Raw genomic sequence first — 17,023 nt, 5'->3', positions numbered from 1 at the left:
ATATTCTCCAAAATCTAAAATGGACAACATATTTCTGTGTTTTTTTTAGTCTGAAAGCAAACTATATAAATATCTTATATTCTGCCTCCTTTAAGCATCAAAAAGGACTTTTAGTGGTGTTTGTACCTCATACTGTGTTTTTGCACCCAAAGAGTATTTTCAGTATAAATTTATTTGATTTGGCTTTCAATTACATGGAGGGCCAGGAGGCACACACGTAAGGAACTCTGGGCTGCTGCCTTCCCATTTGCTGTGGTTGTAACCCTTCTCTCCACATGGAGATCTTGGGTATGAAGGACTTCCTCTGTGAAATCTACACTACAAGCAAAAGCTAAAAGAAAATTAAATCAAAGTAGGATAAACCCATACCCCCTTTCCAAAATTATGCTGAACATTCCTTTTTCTGTATTTCCATAAAAGTAACTCTGGCTGTTGGCATCTGGCTGTTGGCTGTTGGCAGGACTACAGAACTTCCAAATGTTATATTGCCATGGATCATGTTTAGTCAAGTGGTAAATAAGATTGCTCTTTATTTTTAATTCAATTTATATATTTGAGAGCTGCCTTTCCATTTTTTTTTTTCAGCTTTTCTTTGTATTTTTTCTTTGGGTTTTGTTTTAACTTCCAAGACCTCCCTGAGTGATACGGGCATTTTAATCCCACTGAAGTCATAATAACTCTGTGTGAGATTTATTATTGCAACAAGTTTTCAGTCTGTTTTCAATTGTCAACTGTAAAGAAAAATTGTTTCCAATAAAACACATGAACTAAGGGAGCAGTTCATTGGATTGTGAATGGCTTTGGTCTATACTGGATTCAGCTGGCTGTTTTGTTACTGTTTACTTAATATTTTCATTATTGTGTGCAGAAATGCATTGCAGCCAGCAGTTTACATGTGGATTAAATAAATAAGGGAAAACACAATAGCACCCTGAGAAGTTAGCAGACCTGGACTTCAAGAAGGAGATAATAACATTTTCCACCTACTGCACCTAGGTGGAGGATGTTTTACTTGCACTCTCCCGCCTACTGGAGGATGCCATCATTGTTCCTATTCTGCTGACTGTGAACAACAGCAGTCCCCTGCTTCTCCAGCAGCTCCAGATAATTGTTTTGATGTATTGCTGGATGTATGGGATTTGCACTGCCCTGCAGTCCTGCTGATACAAAAATGCCTTTAAGATCCTGCCTTTCCCATCCTAATCTACAAAGGAAACAGGAAAAAGGAACTTAAACTCCCTGTACTCAGACAGCAATGAGACTGTTCCAGCCTGTGCCAGTGCTCTGATTTCTTGCCTGTGACTTGTAAACAGCGTACCATGCAGGACAAGAGTAACTGCTAAAGGTCTACCCTGGGGAAAGGATACTCCATGAGCGACTGCAAGAACTGGATGGATATACTTTGGAAAACATGGACCCTCTAGCACACCTAGTTCTCTATGGATTCAGCCTGTTGATTTCAGGTAAACTTTGTCTTAAATAGCTGTAGTGGACCTGTCATGCCTTTCTTTGTTTTTCACACTGTATACACTTACACTTTGACTGTCTACCCTTCACTCCAGCATTTACCTTTACTGATTTAAGTACTTATGTTTGTTTCAGTGAGTCCACTTCTCTGTGCAGATCTCTTACAGCAAGTGAGGGCAGGACTGGGGCCAAGTAACTGGGGGTGATTTAACTACATGTAGGATCCACTGCTGCAGCTTTTAACTGTTGAAGTTATTTATTGACAGGTTGCAGCAGGGTTTTTTTCTGTCTAATGTTACAATTTTTTTTCATGCATCTGATAACTTTAAAACCATTGGTGTCTTTCCCTAAGAAATCTGTTCTAAATACAGATTAATTGTCAATTTCTTCTGTGACTGACTTTATGAACAAGCTGTACACTTGATATGTGTAGCTATTCCAGTGTCTGATTTTAGACAAGATTCCACAAGTGGAATTTAGGTGAAAGTCAGTGAACAAAAAAGGAAGAAAATACAAGATCAATTAAAAACACTTCAAATATGGTTATATAGTATTATCAGCAAATGTCATTACTTCAGCAAGTCAGAAGTTATCATAAGAGATATCTCTAGAAAGGTATACATAAATATTATACTAATTTAAATTTAATTTACAATAATTTCAGCATTAATGTTTGAGAAACCTTGCTGAACCTATTGCATGCAGAGCCCTGAGGAAGACTGTCCTCCAGCCATCAGATTCAGAGTTACTCCACATTTGAGTATCACTTTTACAATCCTCATTTTGATTTTCTAGTAAGTTTTTTTCTGTAAAAATCTGTAAAAGAAAATACAAGTCACATGATAACCTTAGACTCTTAACTCACCCTTGATCATTGTATTGAGATATATATAGGTTGTTCCAGTCCATCTCACAGTAGAAATGTAATGTGCTGTAGAACTGCAAATTGTCCTGCAATGAAAACCAGAAAGTAGCAAGAAAAGGCAGAAGTCCTCATTTCCATGCAACTTTCTTCACAATTGCTTTGCACAGATCTTCCTGATTAGCAGCATGCTAACAGCTGTTAACAATAAAATTGCGAGTTTGAGATGTTACTTTTGGCATTGATAAAAGGCTAGAGGTTAATGCAGACCAAAAAAATAAAATGTTTTAAATCTGTTGAAGTCATGTTTGGAAATATTCTTATCTAGCAATTGCTGTAATAGGCTGCATATTGTTATTACCAATTCCTCTTCTGTGGCTTCAGTTTCTTGGTTGTTTAGCTGCACATGGATTCAACCTATTTAGTCCTCAGATCACTTCCAGCTTTACACTTTTTGGAAATATCAGGTGCTGCAAGCATTATGGATGGAGAAGAAAAGAAAGTCCAGTTATTCCAACTTTTTTCCTTGTCCCTCCTGTTTCTCTGCATGGTGTCATATACCTATTTGACACAGACAGCAATGGCGTTCATTAAGTCACAAGTACAGGAAAAACAAGTAATTTGCAGAGATTAGCTATAAAAATGTGGAGAGCACAGACAGTCCATCACTGATGAGCTGCCAGTCATGAATTTTCCACAGGGGCTGACCAGCGAGGTGTGTGCTGTAGTCACACCCGTCTCAATAGATCTGTCAGCTTTCCCGCTTTTGTTTGAGAATGATATCATGTTTCCTGGGGCAAGCAGTGGAAGACAATGCGAGCTTGCTTTCCTCTAGATACTGCAGGCAGAGTTCAGGAAAGCAGGAATGACATTCCCTGAGCAGGGGAGGGTCTACATTGAGCACAGACACTGAACTGGCTTAACCTTGTCCCTGATGATTATGGGCTTCTCTGGGTGTGTTGCTGGGTAGGCACAAAACCCACTCCACCCTTTTCCAAGATGAAAACCACTGACTTGGTTCCCATTAGGAGAAATGGCCTTTAATGTCTCTTTATTTTTAATGGCAGTACTCTATTAGCAGCTAGAGCTAATGATCCAGTTTGGAAGGTGGCATTCAAGTATACACAAATGCTCACTTTTGCACTGTCTACACTCCATAGCAAACGTTCAATTAAACTGATAAGGAGTTGAATTTAATCCTGCTGGGATTCTTCAAACTAGACTGAGTATCACCACAAATTTTTTTCTTTTGGTTGTTTATGTCTCTGACATTTTAGACTAGCAAAATTATGCTGACATCTATCCTGAAGTATGGATTCAAATGCCAAAGTTGTGGCTAGGTTCAGTCTGTTGAGTTCTGACCAAAGACGAGCTGCAGATTTACTTATTCCTCTAAAGGCAAGGAATGAGTGTCACAACTTGCATTTTGCCTCAGAAATCCATCTGGTATCCTCAGATGGTCTAGAAATATGCTTACAGTTTCTCACAGTGAACTAACTCTCAGAAATGCTTAAGTGTGTGCTTTATTTTAGTTATTAGTAAAGGATTGGTGAAAACCAGCAACAATTGCAATTAGCTTCAAGAACATTTCTTTGACTATTTCTATCAGGAAACAAATATATCATCAAATGTCTCCATTCTCCAAGACAGAATCTTCTGTGCTGCAATTTTGCTCTGCCTAATCTTAGATCCAGTGGCTTTCTAAAAATATGGGATTTTTTTTCTGATTTAACTGTTGGACCCATATATGGTAAAAGACTCAAAAGATATAAGAGCCTTTTGGAAAAAAGTAACAGTGAACCAAACCAATGTAGGAGCATTCAATTTCTCTCTATCAGTTATGTTGATGTCTTCTGTGCATTTTCTTTGGGATCAGTAGGTGTTATGAAAAAAATCTAAATTACCTCTATTATGTGACCCATTTTCGTATTTGGAGAGTTGAACAGCTTTTAACATACATTACCAGACACACAAGCACGTTTATAATGCTGTAGGCTTTTCAAAATGACAAGTCAAAATTTTTAGTTGGATTGGAAAATTCTAACAATTCTGCTTCAAGACTTTTATTTCTCTTTTCAAGTTAACTTAACCAAAAGAAAACCTGTATTAATCCATGCCTACGACAGTGAACAAGAATGTCATTCTTCCCACAATTAAAGGGACTAGGCCTCTGTGAGCATCTTCAAATAGGCTGTTGTCAGATCAAAGTGGCAGCTGAACTTCAGTGTGTCGTGTGGCTGAGTGCTGGAGTTTTGAACCTTCCACAAAGAAATGGAGGAAAACCACTTCTGACCTTTTAATCTCAGGTATTCCATAAATATAACTGTGAGGTTTTAATATCAGGTACTTGTCACATGACCAGACATTACACTGATGCACAACTTTTCTGACACCTAAATTATCCAACTAGTAATGTGAATTAGAGAATTTTAAACAAATTCTTCTTTTGTTCCTGAAGTGTATTTGATTTGTGAGACACTGAAATTACATCTGCCTGCCATACTGTGCCTGATTCACACCTACTGAAATGCAGAGTAGCTCTCAGGAAGCTTGTGTTTCCAAAAGTCATTTCAACAGCTAGGAGTGGTCAGGAGTGAAGAGTCATTGCATCAGGACCAAAGGAATAAGCTCTGAAAGGGTGAAATGAAGCCACACTACATTTGTAAATGTTAACATATGCTATTGTTTTAGATACAATTTTCATATATAGATACATGAACATACATGTACTATGTGGTTTTTATACTTAGTCATAATTAAGATGGGTAGATTACTTTATTGCTGAATTTTCATTTACAGGAAAACTGAAGCTGTAATATTTTGCACAGATTGTCTGATACCCTCAAAATTTTTATCTGGAAGGCTTTTCCTTGGCCTAGACCCATCTCTTAAACAAACAAAAAAACTCTGTTCAGCTCTCTTGGAAGACCAAGAAGTCATGGAGGTATGAAGGGTGTTGTGTAGGCACAGGAGCAATGAACCAAAAATGGATGCACCTACTACTCGTGTGAAACCGATTTAGTTCCATGACCAGATACCTCTGTAAGATCTATCTCAGAGTGGAGGGATGAAAATCTTAGAGAATATGCAGCAAAGAACTGCCCTCCAAAGACAGTCTCTATCCTTTTGCTGGGTACGTTGTATTTAGGATGCTGTTCAACTGTGATTTCAGTGGAGGCACACAGCAAAGAATAACCCATGTCTAAAATAGAGAATTTCCAATAAGGAGTTTAAAATACTGATTGTTTCTATTACAGATTTGATAACTGTTCTCCAACTGTTAAATAAGGGTCATATCTCAAAGAAGTTGAAAAGCTATCAAAATACATTTTTGTAATCCATCACTTGGAACCATTAACCCATTTATGATGTAAAGATATTAGGCATTTGCTAAGTTTTGAAAGGATTTTTGAAAGATACATTAACAAATGACATTTATCTTTTCAGAAATCCAAACTTTTTACTTCAAAGCTGGTGGTTTGTTTTGTTTTGGTTTTTTTGGGTTTGTTTTTTTTTGTTTTTTGTTTTTTTTTTTTTGCATTGTCAGCATGACTAATGAAGTGGTTTACTGAATTTCTGCTTTGGAATATAACAAACATTCCTTCACAATGCAATTCAACTGCACTTCTGATTGTGCTGATGATTTTCCCTTGTGTTCCTGGCTGTTCATCGCAGACAAGCCACTGGTCAGGGGCTTTGGCCTCCTTAGTGACAAAATGTCCTTAGCACCAGAAACACCTCCCAGCTACTTTAGTCAAAAAAATCAGTAAGTAGCAATGTGAGAGTGCCCTTCTGTACAGGAAGGAGCAAGTTAGAATGTGTTCTCCCAACAGTCAGTGCTCACAGACAGCCAACCTTATGCTTATTGTATGCACTAATTGTTTACCTGTGTTATTTTATCTTCTTCAGCTTGACACATTTGCAGTACAAATACGAGCTTCATAATGCAACTGACAAGGGCCAGCCTTGTTATGGACGTTATTTATTTTGATGTGCACATACACTCTTGATATGATACCCATATTTTGCTGCCTGCAAATCCAACCAGATGCACCTGAACTACAAGCCTGTCCTACTGGAGCTTTCCCACATTCTTCAGCCTCTTTGAACATTTTCAGCATTACCTGGCATACTGTCAGCTAGTTATTCAAATAGCCATTGGTGCTGCAATGTTGTTTCCCATTTTACTCACTTGTGGTCAATCAGGCCTAAGGAGAAATCATGACAAACCATGTTTTGTTTTTTTTCTTGTGTTTTGGTTAGTCTCACACACACACACACACAGACAAACATATTTCAGCACGGCTTGTCCCCTGGAAACCCCAACAAAACTGCAGCGCTGTTTCACTTCCAGCTTTTTCATCTTAAAAGATTGTTTTGACAGGTTGTGAAACAACAGACATGCAGTGAAAACAAGAAGGCAGTGGCATTTCCTTCAGCTGCACCAGAGGTACCCAAAGGCAGATGAGCAGATGCCGAGATAGGCAGCCCTCATAGCTTTGAAACTGTTTTGTTTTTCATACATGTGCTCTAGTCTTCCCACTACTGCTAAGTAGCATAGTCATAGCCAGTCAGTAATTTTTCATCTCTTACTAGTTTCACTATACCTTCCCCCAACAAACAGTGCCCTGTATCTAAGGGCAAGTGGTCTTGGTATTGGAGCGGTGAAGCATCCGACAGCTGCACATTAGCATCACATAAAACACAACAACAACATTCTTTACATAAACAACAAAAAAGGTTTTATTGGGAAACCTGGTTGTTAGCTTGTTTATCAGAAGTTTTCCAGGAGCATTTCTGTCCTTTTTTTACCCCTATTGTTCCAGTTCTATGGGAGAGAATCTTACTCTCTTTGGACAATAATAACTTCAACCTTGTTTTCCTGTGGAGGAATGAGATGTCAGAAGAGAATCTGACTCACTGGGAGAAATTACCTGAGCTGCTGCTATCTTTGCATTCCAGATAACATTTCCAGGACACTTAAAGATCACTGAGCCCATAAAATGAATATATGGTTTCAAAGCCCCCCAGATTATTTCCTTTTATAATATAAGTCTTGAGAGCCCAGGAAAAAGACACCCAAAATTTAAAGATTCTGGTTTGGTCTATGTTCTACTCTTCCTATGAAAAATATGCCCAAACAGCTAATGCTTTGGGTTAGTTTCTGACTGGCTTTAATATTAATTAAGGAGTACTTACTTTTTTTTTTTCCTTTTTGGAAGAGGAGACATGTTGATTTGGTCTCTCTTTTATTTATTTCTTCATATTTAATTTGCATTATTTCCAGCCTGATAATATTCCACATTGTCTAGTTAATTAATTTTTAAAAAATCATTGTTTATTCAGTACTTCCCCAAGAATTAATAAAATGCTATACTTCCTCAGCAAAATTGCTTGTATGGTTGCCGTTTGTATTTCTAAATAGATTAATTTAATTCTTTTAATCTGATACATTGTTTTATATCAAAAAATAAGACTGGAGAGGGTACAGCTGAAGTTGTAACTACAAAATAGGACACAATGAGAAATACTGAGGTTTAGGCGATTTAGAAAATTGGGCTGTTCTAAATCAAAACCTTATTATTTCAAGCAGAGGGAGCTATATAGAGCATTGTTATATTTTAAGAAAGTTGCGGGAAGAAGGATTGATGACTTAAAAGTTTGGGACATATGTTTTCACCAGTCTCTAAATTATTTTTAAATCCTGCAGTGAGTGTCATATCCAACTGACTGTTTCACTTTCAGTATAACATCAAAACTAAGCACAGATTCTAATTTTTCTGCACAGATACAGTATCTATATGCTTTATATTCCTGTTTCCAGATGCCTAATGGCAGGAATAATTTGTGTTCCAAGCAGTAACAGTAAAAGAAAAAAAAAAAAAAAACTACATAAGTATTACATATTACATCTATTCTCTGCATCACCTGGTGAAAATGGAGTGGAATTTACTAGAATTTTCTGCCCTTTCATCTTCTCTTAAATAATTAGTATTTTAAAAGTATTAATCTTTCTGCTCACCTCTTACAATAGTTCTTCACCTTGATCTGTTAGACTCCAAATGCCAGGAGGAAGACTTCCTCCTTATAGTAATTTCAAGCAATCAGTAATAAAGCTCTATAAATATAAGGAAATAAATATATCTTTAGGTGTGTAATGTCTAAACAATTTCTTTGCTTCCGCTACCAATCATTATTAACAACTAAAGCCTTCCTCAGAACTTTGAATTCTCAATACCCCTTGCAAATATGACCTGTGTCCATATTATATGCACTTTGAAGGACAGTGAGCTGTGGTTACCCTGTGGTGGAGCTGACAACTCTAGCTGCATGCTGTGGAAGAGGACCATAAGCGATTGTGTTGAACATTTTTTTCCAAATAACAGACAACTTTGCAAAGGCCTTAGAGTAGATGCCTAGAATTTTCCCATGTTTTCCTGGAGACAAAACAAGGGTTAATAGTGGAAATCTGGAAGTATATGAGCAGGGACTGTCAGAGGAAAGGACAAATCAACACTTTTCTCCTAAGAGTTGCTGTGTGTACTCATCTATGGCATTAAACTATCTCAGCTCAAGATTGCCACATTTACTCATGAACCCTAGTATCTAGCACCAATAATGATCTAGAGCAGTGATATATTAATCTTTATCAGAGACTTGCTTGCTCTTTGAGTAGAACTATGTCTGGGACGTGTTCTAGGGAATTTCTGAGAACTGTTTCTTTTGGCTGATCCTAGCCAATTTTTGCTGGTGCAATGCAGCACAGAAAATATGATGACTGTGCCTGTATGAATGGCATTTTGGTAAGGAATAAGAACACACAGGGACTACAGACACAGCATGACAAATTTATTCTCTGTTTAGCACAATTTCCCCAGGTCAATATCATAGAATCATAAAATAATTTGAATTGGAAGGGACCTTTTTAAGGTCATCTAGTTCCAATCTCACTCTTATGGACAGGGACACCTTAGTTTAGACCAGGCTGCTCCATCCAGCCTGGCCTTGAACACTTCCAGGGATGAGGCATCCACAACTTCTCTGGGTAACCTGTTCTAGAGGTTCACCTCCCTCATTGTGAAAAATTCCTTCCTTGTATCTAATCAAAATTTACCCTCCCTGTTGTTTCAAGCCATTCCCCCTTATTCTATCACTACATACCCTTGACAAAAGTCCCTCTCCAATTTTCCTGTAGTCCCTTTAGGAACTGGAAGGTGCTATAAGGTCTCCCTGGAGTAATCTCGTCCTCATGCTGAACAATCCCAATTCTCACAGCCTTTCCTCATAGGAGAGGTGCTCAGAACTCCATCGTCTACCTGTTTCTACAGGTCCATGTCCTTCCTGTGTTGACACCCCAGAGCTGGATGTAGGGTTCCAGGTGGGGTCTCACCAGAGCAGAGGGGCAGACCCCCCTCCCTTGCCCTGCTGGCTGCACTGCTTTGGATGCAGCATAGGATTCAATTAGCTTTCTGGGCTGCAGAAAACTGTACTGGAAAAGCTGTGAAAGATACAGCTGAGTATCACCCAGCAAGAGAGAGGACAATCCTGAAATTTGGAGAGGGCCAAGAGGAACTGCAAGTGTTTCCCTCCATTTATTTTGCTGTCTGGGCTACAGTCAGTGTGCTGTTATTTAAACCTCTTTAGAGGGTGCCATTTTCACTGTGCTGGAAAGACTCAAAGACTGCATCACAGTGAGTGATGTGTCATAAAAATTGGCAATGGGTCTTCCTTGCATGGTATTTCCCATTTACAGCATTAGCCTTCTGCAAGCACTTTCTCTTCTCAAAATCTATTTGCACACACAGCAAATTGCCTTCCTGATAAGGTCTGTTCTTCAAGGACCAGGGCAGGACTGAAAGGACTTTTTCAAGGCAGCACAGAGGATTGCCCCCGCTGCTGAGATAGGCTGCTTCCTGTCTCTATTTTTATGCTTTTCTCAGAGCTAAATTATGTTGCCTTATTTGGTTCTTACATACTCAAAACTTTCATTAACATCTAGGACATGATTTACCTAAATTTTGCCAGACTAGGTAAGTTTCTTTCTAGCAAGAACAGTTGGTTTACTTGAAATTGTATTATCATAAAGAGATGCTGTATGAATCGCCACTCAGTGGAGTCAAAGAAAACATTACTATCACCTCCAAGGCCTTATATTGCTAAAATGCCTTTTTTTTTCTTTTTCAAATGATATGTGAAGCATAGCTTTTCTTAGCGCAAAACTTTCACTATTTTAATTTCTGCTTGCAATATATTCCAGCTGTGAAACCTTAGCTGCAAAGTCATGTTTGATATATAATTCCATACTTATGCATAGATATAAATCCCTGTTAGAGGCAGAAAATTCTTTTATGTTTCTCTGGGAAGAAGTTCCATCTGTATTCCATCTGCCTCATTGAGGTGTCTGGGCTTTCCCTGCAGTGTTTAATATGACAAAAAAACACCTATCTTTAGACAATGAATCAGAACACTATCCATTCCCTGGTGGCTAGATTTTGATTCACCCAGAATATTCTCAAGTTTAAAAAAGCAATATGCCTACTTGTTCTACACCTTTATTGCACGAATTTACTACAAGGAAAGAAATATGCAGCAAATATCCTGAATCTGGTAGAGAGTTGCTTTGCATATGGATCAAAGGCAGCATGAAAGCTGATCCTCAAAATTCAGGCTTCTCCTACTGCTTTTTCTCAGAGTATTAAAAGGTTGAAATCCAGGGGAAGAAAGAGGTGTTCTTTTGTTATTTTCACCTTTCAATCTTTGGTGGAAGTCAGAGGAATGGAGAAATGCTAGGGAAATGGAACTGGAGCCCTGGATGACCAGCTGTTTTCTGAAGGACACCAGCCCTTGGGACCACACCTTTGTATTGGAAAGGCAGTTCTGGTTCTGTGCCCTGTAGCTGCCAGGCAGAAAAAAATATTACACTTCTGCTCCCCAGCACTGGACCTGACCTAAATGCAAACATATCAAGTCACAGAATTTGAATCCAGATTTCATTCTGAGGTTCACAAAAGTTTGCAGAAGCCAGGATCTTGCAGTTTGTGATTTTAAGAATATCTCTACCTGACATGTGATCCTTGCTGATCTGAAGCTGCTCTCAGTGCTGGTGATTGTTGAGCTATATTGGCCTTTGGCTGATGCATCAGACCCATAGTAAAAGCACAAATGTTCCACACATAAAACTGAGAGCCTTGAGACAAATATCCTACAAAATGAATATGTGAATTGGCCTCATTTCTATCACATACATCTTTAACTGTGTTCAAAGGATTAATGTTTGCAGCATGCAGCAGGATGAACTGACTTTACTGACCTGCACGTTTATGCAATATTTACTTTAATGTTCGTTGCAACGTCTCCAGAAGGTTTCATTTCTCCATTATGTGACCGCAAATTATCTGTGCTGGCACATGAAAGGGTGGTGGCTGTGGAAGACTGGTTGGGTGTGGTGAGTGTCAATGTGCTGTCAAGATACTTCAGTCCCCAGAGTGGTTGCTTGCATTGAAAGCAGAGGAGGACCTCCTCCCTTGGCCCAGAGCACTGCAGAGACAGACGCAAAGACTGCAGTCAGCACTACGACCTTTTGACCTTCCTTATCTAAGACTATACCCCTTCCTTCCCATCAGAGAACATTTGGAAGCTAACCGGCACTAAATATTAGGTCTCTCTGTGTAAATACAAAATATACTTGTATCCAAATCAGGAAAATAGATATGATTAATAAAAGAAATCAATTATTCTTCCTGTTTCAGCTGGAAAAAAATGTTAGTGTTTCCCTTCTCCTTACCCTGAACTTAAAAAACAAAGGGAAACGCCTATTATTTGCTAATTGTTCATTATAGGAGAGCTGAATTTCCCTCCAACTATGCAAATTTGAAAAGCTACAACTGTGGCACTCTGCTAGAGGATATTTTAATTAGGTTTGTATCTCTCATTTTCAAAGAAACTTTCACCTCTATGCGTTTCTGGCAGTCCTATGGATCAAAAGAAGCCATTTTGAGTGATTTAAACATGACCTCACTTAACTAGTGGTCCCAACTTGCTTTTTGTTTTTGCATAATTTGCTTTGTGCCATGGGTCTTGCCAGTGTCTGTTAGGGCTTCAAATATTTAATATGATTGACTATGAAATCATTAGTCCAAATTCATAAAGCAGCTGCAAAAAAAATACCCCAGGTGTTCAAAGTACTACCATCTCCTATAACTGAAAGCCATAACTGCTTTGCATCAGTTCATATGTACTAAATCCATGTGAAGGAGATTGAGGAAACACTATTAAACTGAAAACCTAATCATCCACCAATTCTGTTACCAGAAAAGCACCATACTTGAGGCATTTATGTGCATGTCTAACTATATACAGATCTATCTGCTTTGGCAGCCTATGGTTTTCCTTGGGCTTCTACAACAGCTCTTGAAAGAAATTCAGCATGTTTGCAAGACCTACTGCCTTTTCTAAGAGCAAATTCCATATGTTTGTGTCATAAAAAATAAATCCTCAAGTTTTTTGTAGCAGAATATTTAATTTGTGTTCATACAATTTTGCACGAACGCTGTGCACAGCACCAGCCAGAGAAACCCTGAGCACTGGGTGACGCCAGCTTACCTGGTGATTCGATCGGCCACATCAAATTCTGCAGTAAAATTTTTTTTCATTTGATGTTTATTTATTTTTTTTTTTTAGGTAAAGTAGAAGCGGCACTGGACCTCATACTAATCAATTCCTTCCCTCTGGTGGGCAACTCCGAGACATCACTTATATGTGTCACTTCCAAATGGCGTTCCCATGAGTCTATCACAATAGGCCGGGACCAGGAGGATGTGGCAAACCAGCACCGAGAACCACTGGAAGTTAATGAAGATTCCAAAAGAGCAGCAGCCAAAACAGTGGTGTGGAAGAGGGAACAGGCCAGTGAAACTATTGGAGCATATTACTGTGAAGGGAAACTCAAGGATGAAGTGACAAGGATACATACCATGAAGATGCCTCTGGGAGGTACAGTATAGTGGTCAGATCTGAATTTGCCATGGCACTGCTTGCAGACTGGCAGCTACCCCTGGCTGACACAAGTGGGCACAAACATGGGCCCTGACCAGGCCAGGCAGTCCCGAGTCAATAAAAATATAATTGGTTCAAGGCCTTTTTTTTTTTTTTTCTTACAGTGCAGAGAAACTGTTTGGTATTAGGTGCTAGCTAGGTGGAAGTTAGTCAGACATCTGTAAGTATTCTGCCTGCATCTGACTACTGCCAGGAACACAAAGTTAGCAATTAAAATGGTCTCACTGACCCCATGGAATAATATACGTGGCAACTCCTGCGCTGGGTTTCTTGCATGCCAGACACTTGATTTCAAACAGGCTTCCATTTTAAAAGTTTGACAGGTCTGACCACTATTCTATCTTTCTTAAGTAAATGGGCAACCTGAGCCCAGAAAATAATTGCCTTGCCTAAGGTTTAGTAAAACTACAGATCAGCAACACTGGATCTGCATAGTCTGTGTTAGTGTGGAAAAAGAAAGGCACCCCTCTCTGCACAGGAAAGGAAATCCAGAGAAGTTTTCCAAAATCTGAGAAGGTTATTCAGAAAAGTCCACTACAGATTTCACTATTCATTTGATTTTGGTTTTAGGCTATGCACAGTAGTAAAAGCAAATGTGCAGGGATATACTGGGACAAGAAGGTGAAATTTCTAAGGTCCATTAAATTGTATTTCTGTATGTTCTTGTTTCTGGAGATCATTAGACTTCTGGGACAATTTTCCAAGCAGAGATAACCATAAAATACTGAAAGACACAAGAAATTTTGAGTAATTTTCTGCAGCAAATCGCATTTTCAAAACTGATGATTTAAAATAGATTTTACTGTACTGCTAATGCTTTCTGTCCTGGCAACTGGTCTGTAAGGACACTTGACAACTTTAATTTTTCTTTATAAGATTTTAATAAGAGCAATTTTTTTGTTGGTATGTCCTGAAATTACATAACAAATTTATAAAAGGAGATTTTTTCATTCATAAGAGCTGCATTTGTAAGATTTTTTGATTTGTAAGAGCTAGTGTCTATTATCATTGCTTTGAATAGGGGTAGGTTGGAAGCAAGCTAAGTAGGACAAGTACATTGTTCTTTGGCTTGTTTTCTCTGACCAAAAGTGGTCTTTGGAGGCTTGGATTGGTCACCAAGGAAGATCTGCAGATGCAGACTGACAACTCCATTGTTTTAAAGGAGGCTGCAGTGAGGAGGAGATAAGATAATAGTCCATGGAATGTCAATGTGACCCTGCCTGTGACAGTCTGCCAGCAAGCTGAGCACATTTCTAGCTGTTCTGTTGTAGACCAACGTGCATGGGTGGAAAAATGTCTTCTGAATCAACCAGTTCTTTCCACTTGGTATCTGTGGGCCTAGGAGCAGAGAATTTTAAGTAACAGAATTTTGAAGTCTTCTTATCTGACAGACGTTGTTCTAAATTGAAGTAGCATTCACAACAGCAATTGGTAGGTTTCTTTGATTAATTTTTAGGTTTGAATCCCTTTCTCAGATTTTCTCTGCTAAAGTTTTCACTAACAAAATTCAAACTAGCAAGTCCTCAGTGAAAGCGTATAATCTATTCAGATTAGATGGGTGAGAGAGAGGTACATCAGAAATTTTCATAGCTGTTAAAGTGCACAGAAAGTGAAGAAAGAGGTTAAGGAAAGATTGTGGGGTTTGGCAAAGCATATGTATCTGGAAAACAGACCTTTTCCCACTTTACTGTTGTTGTCTTCATAATTTTTAAAGGCAGAATATGTTTTTCAACAGCAAAAATTGAGTTGAAATGTGCAGTTTCCCATTGGCAACATCAATGTCAAAGGAAGAAGCAGCACTTCTGGAAACCCAGCCACTGTTTTTCATCTTCCTGGCAAGAAGCTGGTGAAACACTCACTAAACATTAATCATTTTGGTAGCCCTACTGACTTAGTGGGAACTGCCTTCTCCCTGATTATATACCTATTATCAAATATGACATACAGTGAAAAATTTTGCTGTGTAGTATGGAAAGATAACAGGTTCATTTTCCTGATTTATTTTACCATCTGCTATTCTGAAAGTAACAAGTCCATTCTCCTGAATTCTTTATACTGAAACATTGTAGTTGCACGTGTAATATTCATACCTAAAATGAGAGGGAACAGTTTATGCTTTATCTTCTTATGAGGAGTGATTCTTACTCTGTATAAGTACACATCTCTAGAATAAAACACCACAGACTGTTCTCCTTCTAGTCAAATACAATTTATTCAATTTCTCTCCACAATAAATTTTTATTTTCATATATGTGATTGAGTTTTCCCCACAGAAACTCAACCATAGAGATGTCAAAGGGACAATAATGGACATGCTAGCAATAGAGCATTATGGCACTTGTCCTGCAGCTCAGTCCGTTATGTCTCTATAAGGAATTGGCACACTTGAGATGTGAAGTCATGTAATACAAGTCACAATCTAAAAATACGTTGGAGCTGAGCCCAAAAGGGAGTGTGCATTCCTTTTCATTGCAACAATACCCTGTAGAAAAGTCCTGTGGTTTAGCCTAAAATGCAAAGAAAAGTAGATGGTAATACAAAAGTTTAATATCTTGTTAAAACAATTAGCATTGTCTCACTAAATTTGATCCAAAAAGCACTGTAACTAAACCCCTTAGGATCATTTGTAGCTAACAATTAATTTTTTGCAAAAGTTGTTGAATTATTTTTTTCTTAAATAGATAATGATTTTTCATTATGCATTTATTACTAATAAATAATTTCTAACTTGAGAGCTGACAGGAAGTTGGAATTGCTTTCAATTTTTGTTGCCAGTTTCTAATGAAAACTTAGCTCATTATTCTATATTAGAATTTTCTGTTTCTCTAAGACGTAAGTGTAAATACCAGTGTTTAGGTAAAATGACAAATGCATGTACTTAATGTTAAGCAGGAAGACTCCTGCTGAAATCAATTGTATATAACGCACAAAAGAATGAAAATATGTGGCAGAGTCTCAGAGCATAACCGCTAGAACTATGCAGGGGATGGAAATTCCATTATGCAAAGAATTGTGCATTTTGAATAGTTGTCTTGTTTCCAACTATAAATAAAACATTAAAATGTCAAAATTTTCAAGGAATTAATATCCTTGGAGAGAAGTTGGCTTGGATTGATAATAATGTCTTCATTCTTGTTCAGATTTTCTTTCTCTAATTTTACATCATGTGATACAAACATTTTTATTTTTAACTTAAAATTCTATTTTGTAATGAAAATATCAAAATGTTCTTTCTTTTATAGCAAGAATATAATCCCTTTTACTCCCTCAGATTTTGCAAAATAATGTTGTGGAGGTACTGACAGAATATCATACAAACTTTGATATAGCATCTATCTGCTCATTTTTTACAGATCTGTTGTGTATAAAATATGACAAAAAGTTACTTCATAATTTTTTCTCTGCTTTCTGATCCTATCTCTTTCCCACCAAATTTTAGCCAACCACAAGCTCCAAATTCTTCTTCTCCAACTGTTGGTATGAACCAAAGAATATTTTATCAACAGTTTTGTAAAAATGAACAAAGAAAGGAGTCACAATTCTAGATAAAGGACAATTTTTTATTAATAAGTTGTGTAACAGCTTATATTAATTTGTATATCTGTTCCTCAAAAAAAATGCTGTGAAATAAATATTTGT

At 37.8% G+C, this 17,023-nt stretch overlaps 1 protein-coding gene across 1 annotated transcript in view; it reads left to right on the top strand.

Moving 5' to 3' along the window:
• Positions 1-17,023, top strand: part of TEK (TEK receptor tyrosine kinase) — a 39,507-nt gene continuing 22,484 nt past the window's right edge. The window contains exons 1-2 of the mRNA XM_054003535.1: positions 1-1,463; positions 13,010-13,321. Of these exons, the coding sequence (XP_053859510.1) occupies positions 1,412-1,463; positions 13,010-13,321 (364 nt within the window). The 5' untranslated portion in view covers positions 1-1,411. The remainder of the gene's footprint in view (positions 1,464-13,009; positions 13,322-17,023) is intronic.

The sequence above is a fragment of the Vidua macroura genome, chromosome Z, assembly GCF_024509145.1.
Source record: "Vidua macroura isolate BioBank_ID:100142 chromosome Z, ASM2450914v1, whole genome shotgun sequence".
In the NCBI taxonomy this organism is placed as follows: Eukaryota; Metazoa; Chordata; class Aves; order Passeriformes; family Viduidae; genus Vidua; species Vidua macroura.
Note: the sequence above shows the minus strand (reverse complement) of the source record. Positions and strands in the feature narration are given on the sequence as shown.